This window comes from Xenopus tropicalis, chromosome 5, assembly GCF_000004195.4.
Source record: "Xenopus tropicalis strain Nigerian chromosome 5, UCB_Xtro_10.0, whole genome shotgun sequence".
Taxonomy (NCBI): Eukaryota; Metazoa; Chordata; class Amphibia; order Anura; family Pipidae; genus Xenopus; species Xenopus tropicalis.
This window is the reverse complement of record NC_030681.2, coordinates 55,473,877-55,492,854: the sequence shown is the minus strand read 5'-3', so window position 1 is coordinate 55,492,854 and position 18,978 is coordinate 55,473,877. Positions and strand designations below refer to the sequence as shown.

The following is an 18,978-nucleotide window of genomic DNA, read 5'->3' as shown; positions in this document are numbered from 1 at the left end:
GGGGTCAGGCAGTACCATTTTGTTGGCAGGGGGGTTGGACTGTACCATTTTGTTGGAGGGGGGTCAGGACATACCATTTTATTGGAGGGGGATCGGGCCGTACCATTTTATTGGAGGGGGGGTCGGACCGTACCATTTTGTTGGAGGGGGGGTTGGACTGTACCATTTTGTTGGGGGGGCCATACCATTTTGTTGGAGGGGGTGTTGGACTGTACCATTTTGTTCGGGGGGTTGGACCATACCATTTTGTTTCAGGGGGGGTCACACCATACCACTTTAGGGGGACGAGGGGATGATAATGATACATTTTCATGACCCCCTGTAACTAAAGATCGGATCGTTAGCAGTTCACTGTCATTCACTTTATTTTCCCCTCCACCGTCACCCTGGCATCAAACCAATAAAAAATGGGGGCGCTAAGAAGAAGAAGAAGCAGAAGAATAAGATGAAGTCGAAGAACAGTATGTTGGGTTTTTCAACCCAACATAATGATACGGTTTCATGACAGCCCCTGTAACTAAAGATCAGACCGTACCATTTTATTGGAGGGGGGGGGTCAGGCAGTACCATTTTGTTGGCAGGGGGGTTGGACTGTACCATTTTGTTGGAGGGGGGGACGAGGGGATGATAATGATACATTTTCATGACCCCCTGTAACTAAAGATCGGATCGTTAGCAGTTCACTGTCATTCACTTTACTTTCCCCTCCACACTCACCCTGGCATGAAGAATAAGAAGAAGTGGAAGAAGAAGAAGAAGAAGCGGAAGAATAAGATGAAGTCGAAGAACAGTAGGTTGGGTTTTTCAACCCAACATAATGATACGGTTTCATGACAGCCCCTGTAACTAAAGATCAGACTGTACCAATTTTGTGGACGGGGGAAGGGGTTGGACTGTACCATTTTGTTGGAGGAGGGTGTTGGACCGTACCTTTTTATTGGAGGGGGGGGTCAGGACGTACCATTTTGTTGTAGGGGGGGTCGGACCATACCATTTTATTGGAGGGGGGGGGTTGGACCGTACCATTTTATTGGAGGGGGGGATCGGACAGTACCATTTTATTGGAGGGGGGATCTGACAGTACCATATTATTATAGGGGGGGTCGGACTGTACCATTTTGTTGGAGGGGGGGTTGGACTGATAATTGGGAACCCTGGCAACAAACCAATAAAAATCAGTTGTTGGTGGCTCTGCCCACTTTTCAAAACTAAAACTGCAGTCCCCTAGTGACCAACTGTGAAAAGTTTGGGGACCCTGGTGTTAATTCTGTGAGAATGGCAGCAGGTTGAATTTACTCATTAAAAGTCAATAGGTAAACACTTTTTCTTACCTTGAATTAGAGTTACCTGGTGCCTAACTCTGCAAAGTTTGGGGACCCCGGTGTTATTACTGTGAGAACGGCAGCAGGTTGGATTTCTGCCAAGTCAATAGGTAAAATCTGATTGGCTGTTCACAGCTCCGCCCACTTTTGGGCATCCAACAATCATCATATTTTCATTCAGGCTGACCCCATGACTGTGTGATTCAAGTTTGGGGAGTGAAGCCTCAAAGCTGTAAGACTGGCAGCAGTTTCAATTTTCTCATAAAAGTCAATGGGTAAAATTTGATTGGCTGTTGTTGGCCCCTCCCACTTTGCTGTTTAAAAAACAAAAACAAAACAAAACAAAAACTTGAATGCGTAGTCACCCAGTGCAAAGTTTGGGAACTCTGGCATCAACCTAAATCCTCAAAGAATACACCCAATTCAGTAAAATGTATATATATATAGTGTGCTAACGCAGTTTAATTAAACAATTTATAAAAGAGATCAGAGTTAAAGACAAAAATCTTTACCTAAAATAGGTATTGACCTGGGTGTAAATACCCCAGGTCCCTCGCCAAATATTTCAAATGTTAGTACACAAGCAGTGAAGATCACATAAATATACACACACTCACCGATGCCGAAATTTGGTTCGGGTGCTTGGAGCCCCGAACCCGTAGCCCAAGGGAGCAAACTAAAAAAACTCTGAAGAAAGCGGCTCGCAAAGCACCATGGTCAGCCAGAGAATGGATAAAACTCGAACTTTATTTACATTCTTAAAAACCCAGAACGCCTGACGCATTTCGTGCGTGCCCGCACTTAATCATAGGCATGAGTATGCATCATGCCTCTGCATTTTCTGTTGGCTCCCCCCTATTGAGAAGATTGCAAAGCCTCTAAACTTCCTGCTGGCAAGACACGCAACAGAAAAAAACTCAGAACCCTTTTATTAGTAAATAAATAAAGTAAATAAAAATAATCCCTGTATATTACAAAGTGTAATTTTCACTCTGCTACTTTACTAAGAATATCTAATTGGCCTCACACTGCATCTCCTATTAATATGTAGACAGAAACTTGATTTATTGCATTTTAAAAATTTGCTTTTTGGTTTAGTTTAAAGAGGCAAAATAGGGAGCCAGTACTGATTATTTTAGTTCTGGGAAAGCAGGGATGTACAATTCTGTTATCTTAGATAAATAAGTCTTGCGAGCCACAATTTGATGGATTGTTCTGGAAATAATCAAAGAGTGGGTTGTTAGCAGTAAATGACAGTGACTGAGGTTAAAGATAATTGGATGTGGGAGAAAAGAGAAGAGATAGCAGAAAAAATAATAATTTGCATGTCACTGAGATATGGATAATGTTGCAAGGCTGTAATTGAAGCTGATAAAGAAAATAAATGTTTTTGCAAAATGGAATGGGACCAAGGAGAGAAAACCTTCAGCAAGAAATGTGGTAGAAAAAAGAACTCAGAATTTTAACAATATTGAAAAATCTCTGATTTTATTGGAAAATAAGAGGTAGATTGTTGAGGGACAATAGACTACATATGTTAAAATGTTTTTTTCATTAAATACAATGAATCCTTAGACTTTCAAAAAAAAGTGTTGTATTATCAAAGTGTTGTGTGTTATTAACAGTTGTGCCTAACTGTATGAAAAAAATTCTGTGACTAAGACGGAGTAATAGAAAGTATGTGAAAGCTGCTCCCAGCTCACCCCTGTATGCCTCACTGGAGGGGAGGATGCATATTCCTTGGCATCCCTTGAGCTCTAATACTATACACTAGAAGGTAATAGAACAGCAGCACAGTTATCCGGTAAATCTGGTCATTCGATTTTTATTAGCTCTGCATAAAAGGGAGCCAAGGCCTTATGCGGAACAGTTCAGTGTAAAAATGAAACTGGGTAAAATGGATAGACTGTGCAAAATAAAAAATATTGGTAATATAGTTAGTTAGGCAAAAATGTAATCTATAAAGGTTGGAGTGGGCAGATGTCTAACATAATAGCCAGAACTCTACTTCCTGCTTTCAGCTCTCTAACCTCTTAGTTAGTCAGTGACTTTAATGGGGGCAACATGGGACATAACTGTTCAGTTAGTTTGTGAGCATGCAGGTCAGATTCAAAAGCTAACTAGCTGAACTGTTATGTCCCATGTGTCCCCCTCAAGTCTGATTGGTTACTGACTGCTAACAGCTTAGAGAGTTGTAAAGGATGAATGAAGTTCTGGCCATTATGTTAGACATCTGCTCACTCCAGCCTTTATAGATTACATTTTTGCCTAACTAACTATATTGAAAACATTTTGCCCATTTTCATTTTTACACTGAACTAGAAGTGGAAGTGCCTGGAATGCGTAAGGCCTAGACCTTGTCTCCCTTTTATGCAGAGCTATTAAAGATCAACTTCTTACTAGAGAACTCTGCTGCTGTCCTATCACCTTCTCTAATTATGCTGAAGTGCATTGGAATAGGAAAATCATGGATTTTGTATAAATAATGCATTATAATAATAAACCATTACCTGCTTAATAAATAGTCAAAGTAGTACTTTTGTAATTACTTTTTTATACTGGTTTTTTTTTTTTTTTAACAAAAAAAGTGTTCTGAATATAGGGGTAATTGTTAAAATGTTCTTATTAAAACATTTTGCAACTTTTTTAAATCCCAACCTTTTTTCATCCAAACATTTGAATAAATGTGGCATATATCATTTATTGTTTATTAAAACAAGAAGACAGGTTTAACTCTCAAACATATATACAGAACACATCAATAAAATGTTAACTGTAAGCCATGAGTAAAATGACATCAATAGGTACAGGCTGACATACATTTGTACTTTGAAAAGGTAAATTATTTGCAAATAGTAGAAATACTTATGGTAGTTGACATTTACGTTAAATGCATTGCTGTTAGCAAATGATTTATTAGAACTAATGTTGAAACTATAACTACTGGCATTCCATCTATTAGTTCTGTAGCTGTTGCTAAGCAGTCACATTTCAGCGTTCTATTTCTGTGTTACCAAGGAACACAGAATATAGTCTTATCCTATTATTCTGAACGTATTCCAGCTATACTGAACAGAAGTGCTATAATTGTGAGTGACTTGTATATTAAGAATATTTTTTCCTCATTATGCAAACTCTTACAGTGTTCACATTGTCACAGATGTTTTAACACTTATGACTAAATAGCAGATTCAAGCCTTTCTCTAGTGGGAGGCAGCATATTGATCATTCTATCAGCAAACATTGTGCCAAAAGGCAAAATTAACTTAATAACTCAGTGAATCAAATTAAAGAAGCAATGAGGATGCCATATGGTATCTGAGTTCAGCATAGTTTAATGATCCTCGCACAGCAAGCAAGATAAATACTGTATAAGTATCCACACAGTAGTTAAAACATGAAGTAAATATTTCTTTTTTGGGCTACTTAACAGTTCTGTATTATATAACATAACCTCATCAGTATGTTTACCTCATTTCAACAGGTCTTGGTTTTTAAAGAGACATATATCAATTTAACATAACAGCAATAATAGTGAGCTTCTTTAGTATCCCTGTCTATGAAATAAGGAAACTTAATTGTGCTGTTGTGTTCTGTATATTGGTTTGTTACATCTCTCTGCAATAAAGTTACTAGTATAAAATTAAAGCAAAAATAAATATGTGATAATATAATTCATGTTTATTATTCTGTAGTTCGAGATGCTAACTGGATCACTACCTTTTCAAGGAAAAGACAGAAAGGAGACTATGGCACTGATTCTGAAGTAAGTCATTTTTGGGAGTATATGAAACAAGATAAAATCAGGGTATAAAACATCTCAGAAACGTTATCACAGACTGCAGAAGCAGTGCCAGCACGCCAGCACTGTGTCACACACAGGCATCATAGGGCAGGCAGTACATACTGTGACACAATGCTGGCACTGCTTCATACAGGCAGGGTAGGGCAGGCAGAGTATGGCACACACAGGCAGCATAGGGCAGGCAGCTGCCCTATGCTGCCTGTGTATGCCATACTCTGCCTGCCCTATGCTGCCTGTGTGTGCCATACTCTGCCTGCCCTATGCTGCCTGTGGGAGGTGATTGAGGTAATTATCGAATAGAAATAATACTAACGCATAATTCACAGACATATTTGAAACGTTAAAAGCATAAAATGTGGCGATAATTACTGTGAAACTTAACGCCTCCCAGGAGTAGGTGTTACGAAACAAAATTGCAGCTGGTGATTGTCAATGGTGACAAGATGGAGTTTGCAGTCGGATTTTTTCAAGTATGTGATTGTCCTAGAGTGATGCAACCTCCAGTTTTTAGGGAAATTGTAATTTTCAGAAAGGTATTTTTCAAGTAACGGTTGTGTGCGCTAATATAGCATTCTACATTTAAAATGTACACAACGTGACTAATAGGGGCACATTTACTAATCCACAAATGTCCGAAAAGCGTCTGAATGCGTTTTTTTCGTAATGATCAGTATTTTGCGATTTTTTCAGAAATTGTCGCGACTTTTTCGTAGCCATCGCGCCGAGTACGAAAGTTTCGGATTCATTCAAGCTTCGGTATCATGACTTTCCTTGGGCTAGGTTGGAGCTGCAGAGTGCCATTGAGTCCTATGGGAGGCTTCCAAAATCATGCTAAGTCTGAAAGTTTTGCCCGCAGTTTACGAGCGCTCAATACGAAAAAGTCGCAACAAGATACGAGCAAATCGTAACGGCTACGAAAAAGTCGCGACAATTCGCACAAGTTGTAACGACTATGAAAAAGTCGTCACAATTTATGAAAAAGTTGTAACGGCGACGAAAAAATCGCAAAAAATACGAAAAAGTCGCAAAATCTTCGTTTTCCAATCGGAATTTTTCCCATTCGGATTCGTGGGTTAGTAAATCAGCCCCTTAGCATAGAAAATACATTTGTAGGACTTCAGATAGCAAAAAAGAGCTGTAATTCCATACAAAATGATGAGAAATAAATGAAAACCTGCATAATGATATCAGAGTAGCAACATAAGTACCAATTAGGTTATAAGGCAAAAAAAATAAAAACATAACATAAACAAAACATAACTATTATTTTTACCATTATCTATTTACCATTGAACATATTATTAAATAGACTGATACCCCCATAAAGTAGTCACAAGCTGATGAAATGCCCTGATATACTGTTAATATACTTTGCAGTATAAATTGCTGAAACATTACAAAATAACTAAACAGGAAAGACGGTTTTTGTAAAATTTGCTGAATAAGTAATCAAGCTTATAAAGCAGCTGACTCAGGCCCTGTCTTCCTTTTACTTCTATATACTAAAGATAATAACCTGACAGGTTTTAAATAAGAATTCAAAAAGGGCTCTATACTTTATTTTGCCAAACACCTGGGGGCACATTTACTAACCCACGAACAGGCCGAATGCGTCCGATTGTGTTTTTTTCGTAATGATCGGTAACTTTGCGATTTTTTCGGCGTCTTTACGATTTTTGCGTAAAAACGTGAGTTTTTGGCGTCTTTACGATTTTTGCGTAAAAACGCGAGTTTTTCGTAGCCATTACGAAAGTTGCGCAAAGTCGCGATTTTTTCGTAGTGTTAAAACTTGCGCGAAACGTCGCGCCTTTTAAGTTTTAACGCTACGAAAAAGGCGCGACTTTGCGCGCAAGTGTTAACGCTACGAAAAAATCGCGACTTTGCGCAACTTTCATAATGGCTACGAAAAACTTGCGTTTTTACGCAAAAATCGTAAAGACGCCGAAAAACTTGCGTTTTTACGCAAAAATCGTAAAGACGCTGAAAAAATTGCAAAAAATACGAAAAAGTCGCAAAATGTTCGTTTCCAATCGGAATTTTTCCAATTCGGATTCGAAATCGTGTCTTAGTAAATCAGCCCCCTGGTATTTCCTACCAACATCTACTTGAATATATACAAAATAATTTGGTGCTTTTAGCAATTAAAACATAACTTTTAATTCATTATATTGAAAACAAAAGTTCATTGTCATAAAACCGGGACCCACAGAAAAACGGGACCCACAGAAAAGAAGAAATCAATTATTCTTTAAAAAAAATAAATTTAATAAAAGCGGATATTATCTAAACTGTGTTGCCGTCAATTAATATCTTTTTACAAATTCATTCATTATCTGAAGATTCATGACTTAAATCACACAGAGAGATCCGCTATACAGGAGCGTCAAATTTTAATATAATGAATTAAAAGTTATGTTTTAATTGCTAAAAGCACCAAATTATTTTGTATATATTCAGGTTTTAAAGTCCATTATCACTGTACCATTTGCCAACATGTGCTGTGTTGACTTAGGATGGTACCTCCTGGGTCAAGTTCATTTCCTATAAATTAGAGTGCACTCACTTGTGATAATAACTTAACAAAGTGCTTCAAAGTAATTTTCATAATTATTTCCCTATTATATTAGTTTACAGGAGGGGTCATATAAAATGCATGTACTTTTTTACTTGATTTCTTCAGTAAAACACATAAAAAAGCATAAAAATGGTTTCATGATCAGAGAAGACAAGCAGCTTCAGCAATCACATGATTACTACGTGAGAAGATCTTGAATTCTGCATCTTTGGCAAAGTTTGTCTTCAAATTCCATAGTGACTTTTTAGAATACTTATCCATTGTATTACAAATGTTGGTTTGGGAGCAAGTGAGGTGGCTATCCTGTGAAACACACAGAAGCCACTTAAATGACTTATAAGGAAAATAATATATTATACCCAGTGGGGCATGGAACTAAATTAATAATGTCATTAATAATAAAATGTAGTAATTGAAAATTGTGGCTTAGCGTGTAGAGCTCTTTGACTGGAAAATGTAATAAAAGGTGTAAATTTCCCTAATGGATTAATCACCCCTAGCAACCAGCAGGTTGCAGCATCAGCACTCAGCAGGTAGCATTTACCATTCAACTGTTTGCAAATTAACATCTGTTTGGTTTCTATGAGTTACTAGACATGGGTAAACTTTGTGCCTGTTAATACATTATCATGAAACCACTCACATATATTGCTTACATCTATGCAGGCATTCTCTAGAGCAACATATTTCCCCTTTACTGTATTTTATTTCTCCTGTTTTATTTTAATACCTGCTGCTTGTTTTATTTCATTAGAAAGGATTTTACTTGCTTATGCTTGTGACCAAATATGAGCACATCCTAATATAATTTACATTTTTACATTAAATTACATTTTCTGAATCATTTTTCATGAATATTTTGCAGAGCTAAACTGGGAATGCCTCAGTTTTTAAGTTCTGAAGCACAGTGTCTTCTCCGGGCTCTCTTCAAGAGGAATCCTTGTAACAGATTAGGTATGTATAATCAGGTAGGACCAGTAACACCATACAACGAAAGGGTTCTGTATGAATTTCTATACATATATGGAATCTGCTATCCAGAAACCCGTTATCCAGAAAGCTCCAAATTACGGGACAGCCATCTCCCATAGACTACATTTTAATCAAATAATTCAAATGTTTAAAAATGATTTTCTTTTTCTCTGTAATCATAAAACAGTACCTTGTACTTGATCTCAACCAAGATATAATGGGCCTGATTCACTAAAGGGCGATAAAAATTATCGCACGCTTTTTCGCGTTAAAAAACGCAAAATAATTTGAGCGCGATTCACCATAGTATTATCGCGTGCGAAAAATCGCCATTTTCGCATGGGTTATTACTCGCACTAGTTTTACCATTTTGCGTTAATTTCCGCGCTGAAGAGAATACAATCGCATGATTCACTATAACTTTTGCGCGCTAAATATCGCATTCGGCTATGCGAAAATTAACACCTACTACAGGCAGGCGAAAAATTATACAAAAGTACAGTAAATGATTTTTTGCAATAAAATATGGACTTACAGTGTTATTTATTCAAGTATGTGTTTCCCCTAGAGTGACGCAGCCGCCAGTTTGCAGCGAAATGTTCATTTTTAATACAGTAATTTTCTGCAAGTATTGGCGTGTATGGCTAACATGGCGTGCGTTCATTTGCGCGACTATTTCTATTTGGCTACAAGTGATGAAATGTTTCGCCAGGCATGGATTCGCAGCGAATTTTTGGACATGCGTTGAATTTTTTTCGCGGCGGATTTTTCATGCGTTTCTCAAAACATTCCGCCAATGGCAAAATGCATGAAAAAATTTGCCACACAAAAATTCACCGCACATCCAAAAATTTATACAAGCGTCAAAAAATAAAAGTCACAGCAACAATTTTTTTGCCCGCACAACATTTTTGCCATTTCGTGGATCTTTCGAAAGATTTGCTAATTTTTCACTAAAGATAACCAGAACACATTTGCTCATCACTAGCGGCTACTATTTATAAGCATCTACTATTTATATGATACCATTTATATGCTACCATTTATATGTGGCTAATATTTATATACATCATTTATATGCGGCAACAATTTTTATACACTATTTCTATGCTACCATTCATATGCGGCGATTATTCGCGTAATTTAGCGCATGTACCGGCAAATACCGCATTGAAATAGTCTTTTCGCGAGTTAAATAACGCATGCAATATCGCGCGTAAAAAAGCGCGAGTATGCTTATAGTGAATCGTGCGAAAAATCGCCAAAATTAAGACACAGTAAAAATTTTAGCGCACAATAAAAATAGTGCACGTTTTATCGCCCTTTAGTGAATCAGGCCCAATTAATCCTTAGTGGAGGCAAACAATCCTGTTGGCTTTGTTTGATGTGTGAATGGTTTTTTTTTTTAGCAGATTCAAGGTATGGAGATCCAAATTACAGAAAGACCCCAGGTCCCAAACATTCTGGATAACAGGTTGCATACCTGTATAATATACAGTAAACCCCAGGCCCCGAAGCATTCTGGATAACTCGTGCCATACCTGTATAATATACAGTTACCCTGCAGTTGTGAAACGTGTTTCATAAGCACTACGACAATTTAAATGCTTTGTAGCCATTGGGAGCAGCCATTCAAGTAGAAACTGGGCTACACAGCACACGTTCTCATAGCATAACTGATAAGGTGTGAAGAATAAAATGGTTTTACACAGGGATATAAACAGGGACCAAAATCATTGATAGCTCTCTACCAAACTACAAAACATTTGTTACCAAGTAAATGCTTTCACTCCCTTCAAGTGTTTGTTTGTTTTTTTTTGGGGGGGGGGGGGGTATTTATTTTTTGCAATATTGCTGGGTTTTCTGGGTTTTGAAAACTTTTCTTCCCAGCCATCCACATATTAAAATGAGCTGTGGCATCTTGTATTGTGTGCTCCTGCCTGTTTTGGAGCTGATATCATGGCAACTAATGACATGACTTTAAATAATGTCTGTGCAACAGGGCTAAAATCTGGATCTCTGGACATGTTCTGTAATTTTATTATAGATATATTAAACTAATGAGCTTTATTACATTGCTGTAAAACAGGTGCTGGACTTGATGGAGTTGAGGAAATAAAACGCCATTCTTTTTTTAGCACAATAGATTGGAATGTAAGTACGATTGTTAGTAATTTTGTTTTGTTCTTTATTTTTTTCCCTTGTTTTCTACCTTTTGTGACTAAGGGCAATAAAAGATACATCTGGCATTACAATAAAACCTGTAACTGCAATGGATATTTCACAAATACTCTGTATTATTTGTTTCTTAATGTTTTTTTTTTTTTTTGTAACTTAGATTTTATTGAAAGTTTTTATACATCAAGAGCGGGTTACAGGCAATGTATATAGAGCATACAAAAGTAGCAATATGTCGATATGATACAAGTTTTACATGCCGATGTGTCTTTTGCCTGATATTACTTTCAGGCCCCCCTTTCCTTGGTTTCTTAATGTTTTAATATATTTAATGGTTTATTAGTAAGTTCCAAAGCTACATTTTATGTTGTGTCTCAGTCTTATTTCCCTGGTCTGTGAAGCATATTCCAGTATGAGCCAACAATCTGGAGTGTCCTACTGCCAAACAACATAACTGCTGGTTTGAGCCCAATAATAAACATTTTTTTAAAAGACATTATAAAGCACAATAAAGCCCATGGTTCAAATTTATCAAAAATAATAATGCAATTTGTTTACATTTATCATGGGCAAATATTAGAGTAGCTGGGACAAAATTTTTCATTGTTCCCTATGTACTATAAATTTTTCATCCCATAACAGATAGTTGCAAAAATAAGTGTACACTTAAAAAAGAAGAAATTCATAACAGATAAGTACATAAAAGGTTTTTCTCTGTATCCGTTAAGTAAAAATATAGTAGTTTTGTCTTAAGTATGAATTAAGTATGATCTATAGACATATCTACTTTCTTCCTGTCAAAATCTTATAGTCCTTTACCTATGGTTTCACATTGTTTAGCTTATCTTTGGTTATATTTCATTTTTACATTGTACCTAAAGTCTAATGGCAGACTAGTAATGAAACTACTATAATCTTTAATTTGTGATGTTGGTTGGGACATACTTGTGATGTGATGTTGGTTGGGACATACTTGTAACACAAATTGAAGAAATGAACAATATGAAACACATATGAAATGTTAGACTTTGTAGGGGTTTGGATACCCAAAATATATAAAAAGAATAATAATAATAATAACTATGTGTAGGGAAACAAGTTTAATACAGAGTTGAGATTTTTTTGTGTTAGTATTTTTTATGACAATATTTTTGGAATTTTAAAATGTTATCATAAAATTAAAATCTTATATTATTTTGCAAAATTAAATTATCTGTGATTCCAGAATTTGTATAGGAAAGAAATAAAGCCACCCTTTAAACCTGCGGTGGGCCGCCCAGAAGATACTTTCCACTTTGACCCAGAGTTCACATCTCGTACACCAACTGGTAAGTAACAATATGCTGTATATCAGTGCTGCCTAACCAAGGTACCAAGGGCTCAAATTTCTCTGCCCTACATTGTGGAGGGCCGATAATGAAAGACAGTTTTAACCACTTGCCTTTTTCAAACCACACCCATGTTATCACAAGAGCTTTTAAGACGATACCCACATTAATGGTGGTAACGCAGGAAAAACCCAAATGGTTGGTGCTCACTGTAGGGAATCACCCTTCATTCATATGTGAAAGAAGTTTATTATGTCATATTAAAACATACCCTTAAATATATATGCCTCGTCCTCCCCCCCGTGGATAGCACAGCGACCCCCAGCATATAATTACACACCTTAGGGACCATATAATGACTATTTCCAACTATTTCTAACAAGCTCCCTTCTGTGTACGTGCAAATACATAGGGGTGTGTTATAGCAAATAGAGAGAGATCATTGTAGTTTCAAGGATGGCCTTCAAGGATGGCCTGTACCAGACAGGAATGTAACTAATAAGATACATAATATGTATTTCACAATGTGCAAGCCATGCAAGGGCACTATTCAGGAAAAACAAACTATTGTGAGATGTTCAAGCCTTGCTGTTTGCAGTTACAAAATGGAGATATATTTCTAAAATGGAGTGTGATTTGCTAAGCTCTAAGGTATATCAAAGTATATGAATATATGCATATGTGATTACATTAATATGAGGATATGATATTATGTCAAACCTCACAATGCCTCCTTTTATCACGAAGAGATAACATAATCAAGATGAAATCAACAGAGGAATTTTAGGTACCCTCCCTTTTATCACGAAGTGATAACACTTAAAATCTGTCCTTGATACATGAGCAGCACGAGCAGCAATAATGATAATAACAATAACATCAATAACGAATTTGACCCAACCACTAATGTCTAGGAGCCAGCCAGTGAGCCAGTCCCACCAACTTTGATTCTTATGTTGGGTAATGTTGTCAACTAAACCATGAAGTATGTCAAGCTGTTGGTTGATTGCGTGCGTATGATCAGAGAGATAAAAGCAGCACAAACCTTCAAAGTATTTACAACCATGATTATGTTTGAAGAGTAAATAATCAATTGCTGCACGATTTTGTAGTACAGCTTTTCTAACATCTCCTAAGTAAGTTAATAAGTTTGCAATCGCTGTACTGGTTGCGTTAATGCTCTTAACTATGATGCAAGCAAGTTTATTAATTTGCTTGCCCTGATATATGGTCAATCCTGGTACTCCTACCAGTGAGAGCCCTAGCGTTATGATCTCAGACTTAGACATTAGGGGGCTGATTTACTAACCCACGAATCCGACCCGAATTGGAAAAGTTCCGACTTGAAAACGAACATTTTGCGACTTTTTCGTATGTTTTGCGATTTTTTCGGCGTCTTTACGAATTTTTCGTTACCAATACGATTTTTGCGTAAAAACGCGAGTTTTTCGTAGCCTTTACGAAAGTTGCGTAAAATCTTGCGATTTTTCCGTAGCGTTAAAACTTACGCGAAAAGTTGCGCCTTTTTCGTAGCGTTAAAACTTAAAAGGTGCGAAGTTTCGCGTAAGTTTTAACGCTACGAAAAAAGCGCAACTTTTTTGCAATCGCTGTACTGGTTGCGTTAATGCTCTTAACTATGATGCAAGCAAGTTTATTAATTTGCTTGCCCTGATATATGGTCAATCCTGGTACTCCTACCAGTGAGAGCCCTAGCGTTATGATCTCAGACTTAGACATTAGGGGGCTGATTTACTAACCCACGAATCCGACCCGAATTGGAAAAGTTCCGACTTGAAAACGAACATTTTCCGACTTTTTCGTATGTTTTGCGATTTTTTCGGCGTCTTTACGAATTTTTCGTTACCAATACGATTTTTGCGTAAAAACGCGAGTTTTTCGTAGCCTTTACGAAAGTTGCGTAAAATCTTGCGATTTTTCCGTAGCGTTAAAACTTACGTGAAAAGTTGCGCCTTTTTCGTAGCGTTAAAACTTAAAAGGTGCGAAGTTTCGCGTAAGTTTTAACGCTACGAAAAAAGCGCAACTTTTTGCGCAAGTTTTAACGCTACGAAAAATCGCAAGATTTTACGCAACTTTCGTAATGGCTACGAAAAACTCGCGTTTTTACGCAAAAATCGTATTGGTAACGAAAAATTCGTAAAGACGACGAAAAAATCGCAAAAAATACGAAAAAATCGCAAAATACCGATCTTTACGAAAAAAACGCAATCGGACTCATTTCGACCCGTTCGTGGGTTAGTAAATCAGCCCCTAGGTGTAAGTCTGATTCACAGTCTTCAGAAAGGTGTCCATAATCTGTACCCCTTTTAGGGCACTGGGCCTGAGTGGACCGCAGGGTGGGTGGTAGGGGTAGCTAAACTGAGTCTAGTTAGGGCGCATGGTCCACCAGAAATATTAGCTGGAATATAATTAAATGAGGTGTTCCCACAAGAAGAGAACCATCCTCTGGGCATTGGCACATGTTTATCTAGACTAGGTGACAAGATGGTATGATTACATGGCATAGTTGTGGTGATGTTGGCGCATTGAGAGGTCAGCTTACTGCACACTGGGTGCGGGTCCGTACTCTTAGTCAAAAGTGCCTGAATGCACGTGGGGATTTCGCTAACGTTACAAGTCATGTTATAGCATATGTTACTTGCGGTTACATTGTGAGTAACAATGGAAGCAAAATTCTTTTGCATGCTTCAGTAGCATATTGGTCTGCAACATAAGCATATATGGGGACATGTGTTTCAGTATCAGAATCTTGAACTTCAGAGTCATTATTTTTAAGCATGAAAAATGTCAGTAAGCACAGTAGTGGGTCTCAATCAGTTCAGTTGCACTAGTGGTATCCTTTAGGCACATGTAACTAGTGTTCAGAACAACGTGTGCCATGTATTCCCACAAATTATCATCTTGTATGCCTAATGCTCTCTTATCTACTGTTATGTTCCCTTTGGGGTGGTCCGGAGACTGTCCACAAAACCAGGGTAGCTCCTCAGGGTGATATGCACACATGGTGCTGAGGAAAATGATAAAGTAGACAAAACTTCCTAGAACAAGGATTTTACAGACTCGACTGCAATTTCCTGGGGCAAGGACTGGGTAGGGCCAGAAGGGGGGTCGTCGTCCGAGGATGGAATATCCTGTGGAGTAATCCGCACAGGGGCCCTCTTGAGGTGCACTGCGTGTATCCATTGGTTACTGTCAAACGTCAAGATGGCTGTTTTTGTGATGGCGATCACAGTGGTGGGGTTGTTCCACCTTTCTTTGTATGGAGTCTCCACATGAGCACGATGTCTCCTGGTTGATACAGGTGTGTAGGTTCCGGTGAAGGAATAGGAAAAGAGAGAGAAACATCACCGTAGTGACCATTCAAAACTTTTATCAATTCAGTTACATATTGTTCCCGTATCTGATCCAAATCGTTTGGTACAATGACCAAGGAAGTTCATGTCCAGCGGCGTGCCCTCTGCTAATCACGCAAAGGTTTATTGACGCCGATTGAACATGAAGGCGAACAAGGGCCTTGTCTTCTCACTGGTATAGAATGGTAGGCATTCACTAAATTTATGACACTGTAGTATGGTGAGTCTGAAGGTATAGAGGTGAGTAAGGGGTTAATGTCTGTTACAATGGGTGCCATGGGTGTATGAGTTTATTGATAGCCCATAAATCTTGTGTGAAAGACCCATCCGGCTTTAACACCGGGTTGATGGTAGTATTGTATGGTGATATGGTTTGATAACACCTTTTTTTTTTAAAATGCTCTTGTATAAGAGGTCTTGGGACAAGGTATACTGTTTTTTTTTTATAAACGGGTGTGTAGGTCTTTAAGGATGCTTTGTAGGGGGTACAAGACACATCCTACGTCGGTTTTGGAAATAGCCCACACGGCAGGGTTAATTCGATCTAATGGACATATGTCCGGATGCTAATGTAACCCATACTACATTTATTATTACATACTACATTTATATTACATTTTTACCTTGTTATGAGCCAGGGAGTCCTGTTTAATTATTAGGTGTCAAAGGGATCTTGACCCAAAAATGTTTGGATATGTTTGTGCAATACAGAAATATATTGCAAATACATACACTTCTTCCAGATCCTTCTCTGTTGATTAACAGGCACAAGAAATAACCTATTTGAAAATAGGCTTATTAATATGTACTGCACATATAAAATAAAAATGAAGCAAAACTACATTTACAGAGGTAATGCTACACTTGTGATTATTAGTATTGCGTTTGCTAACGTACCACAGCTTTTCAGATATCTGATTAAATCTCAAACTTTAATATGATTAGAGGAATCTGCACATCTGTGGATTTTTTCCTCTGTAATGTGAATGTATTTGATTATATTATGCATTTGTAATTATTTAGTTCACAGGATGTTCTGCTTGAAGATGTCAATAATCTGTAATTAATATGCATTATGATTTTTTATGATACTATTTCTGCTCCATGTATAACTGACAGTATCAGTGTTGCATATTAATTTTTCTCCCCCCTCTTATAGTTGCAAAGTGACTGATTACCACTTAGTAGGATATATGCTCCCCCCTTCCTTGCTGCAGGGTTTAAGGAAATGACACACAGTGATTCTGAGCATTTCTTCCTCTTATGACTTACAAGCTCTGTGGGCATGGGAACAAAAACTATGAAATCACCTCCTATTTACTTGCCTACACGCTTGCATGCATTTGCTTGTCAGGTAATTGTCAATCAGAAACATATCCTCTTGTGCACCTGCACTTGCTTGGCATTGCTATGGGGGTTCAATAATGTTTTGTCCTACACATATTGTGCTGCTTATCGCCTGCGTAACAAAACACTTGGAACAGCCTTTTTATACCATTGCCCATAAAGTGATTTAGTTAAGTACCGTATATACTCGAGTATAAGCCGATCCGAATATAAGCTGAGGTACCTAATTTTACCTAAGAAAACTGGAAAAACCTATTGACTCGAGTATAAGCCTAGGGTGTCACCAGTAGGGCTGGTGCGAGTGAGCCAGCACACAAAGTGTGCTCAAACTTTGGTTTAGTTGATTATCCCAAAAAAAGGTTGCATTGTGGGATAAAAATGGCAACTTACCAATTTTGCACATAACGCTTTTATATCTTTTTCCCCAATTGGTTGCCCTTCAGCTACTGCCAAGCGACTTAAAGTTCCCTCAGTCCCGCTCTCTGCCTAGGCCAGCTTCCCAGAAATATGCGCATAAGATATATAAATAGAGAAACTAATAAGATGCAATGATTGTGGGAACTAAGGGGGCAATGTACCAATCTGCAGATCAATACTACTCATTTGCAACACAGACCAGGACCAGAAAGGAAAGGAAAGGAGGGGAATGAGACGGACTTGTGTCAGTGCACCTGCGCTCTCCCTATGCCAGCTTCCCAGAACCGCCATCCTGCTACCTGTGCGCTCAGACTTTCAAGATAAAATTAATTCAGTGGTTGCACACTAGGCTGTAGTGATGGATAAAAAATTCAGTGTCAGTTAGCTGGACAGGGTAGGGAGGTCAAAATCAAGTATTCTACTCCCCTTTGATGAAATAATAACATTGACCCCTCCCCTATGGTGGCTGATACGAGTCATCAAAGGGAAGTCAGGCTGGGGGTGTTGGGCATGAAGTGGAACTTTGAGCTGGGTTGGGTGCAGGTTGGATGCAATGGATTAGGGTAATGGTTAAATATTTCTGACCTGTTCATAATTAATATCTCCAGTGCGCTCTTCTACGGTGTGCTCATCTCCGGTGCGCTCTTCTGCTCTGCTTGGCGCCGCAGTCGCGCCAGTGACGTCACGCGCCCGTTCAGTTACTCGTGGCCTGATCTTACAAGGTCTAAGATCAGGCCATGAGTAACTGAACGGGCGCGTGACGTCACTGGCGCGACTGCGGCGCCAAGCAGAGCAGAAGAGCGCACCGGAGATGAGCACACCGTAGAAGAGCGCACTGGAGATATTAATTATGAACAGGTAGCAGGATGGCGGTTCTGGGAACTGACATAGGGAGAGCGCGGGCGCACGGACACAAGTCCGTCTGGGGGATCGGCACAAATTATCATACTCGAGCACATTTTTAGTGCTCAAAAACTCGGCTTATATTCGAGTATATACGGTACTTTAACTAATACCCATAAATTCATTAGACATAAGAAGTTCTTCATTAATGAAAAGGAATCAAAGACCCACATGTGGCTTTACTTTAAGGTATAACTATAGACTTATTTAAAGGACATTGGCTTGAGACATTTTATCTACTCTGTATTTCACAATAGGGACAGTGGTGAATGTGAAGTATGAGTTTGGGGAATGCTCTGGGGGAGGTGAAATGTAATGTGCTTTATTGGTGAGCATATTAAGGACAGAATATGTGGAATATAATCATAGTCGAAGATGTCACCTACCCTTCCTTTTAAATGTGGACAATTGTGAAAAAGTTCTGTCTGTTTGTACACAAGGAATTTGCAAAAACAACTGAAAATTATCTTATTCTTTGGAACAAGCTGTAGAAATCTAAGCCCTTAAAGGAGAACTAAAGCTTAACTAAATGAAAAGGCTAGAAATGTCATACATTATGTTTTATGCTTCTGTACCATCCCAAGGGCAACTGTCAGGATCAGCCAGGATTCAAACACCACTTGGGGTGTTCTTGGCGGTATGCATTTGCCTCTGTAGCCACTGGAGGCATTTTGGGCTCTGTCTGATTCTTCTCTTGTCTGTCTCCTACTTTCTGCCTGCTCCCTTTCCTCCGCCCACCTCATTAACCTCATGTGTTTCC

General features: G+C 38.3%; 1 protein-coding gene across 1 annotated transcript in view; it reads left to right on the top strand.

The window, feature by feature from the left end:
- Positions 1–18,978, top strand: part of rps6ka2 (ribosomal protein S6 kinase A2) — a 95,462-nt gene that overhangs the window by 50,431 nt on the left and 26,053 nt on the right. Inside the window, exons 9-12 of the mRNA XM_002942350.5 lie at positions 5,018–5,088; positions 8,568–8,656; positions 10,764–10,828; positions 12,078–12,180. Of these exons, the coding sequence (XP_002942396.3) occupies positions 5,018–5,088; positions 8,568–8,656; positions 10,764–10,828; positions 12,078–12,180 (328 nt within the window). The remainder of the gene's footprint in view (positions 1–5,017; positions 5,089–8,567; positions 8,657–10,763; positions 10,829–12,077; positions 12,181–18,978) is intronic.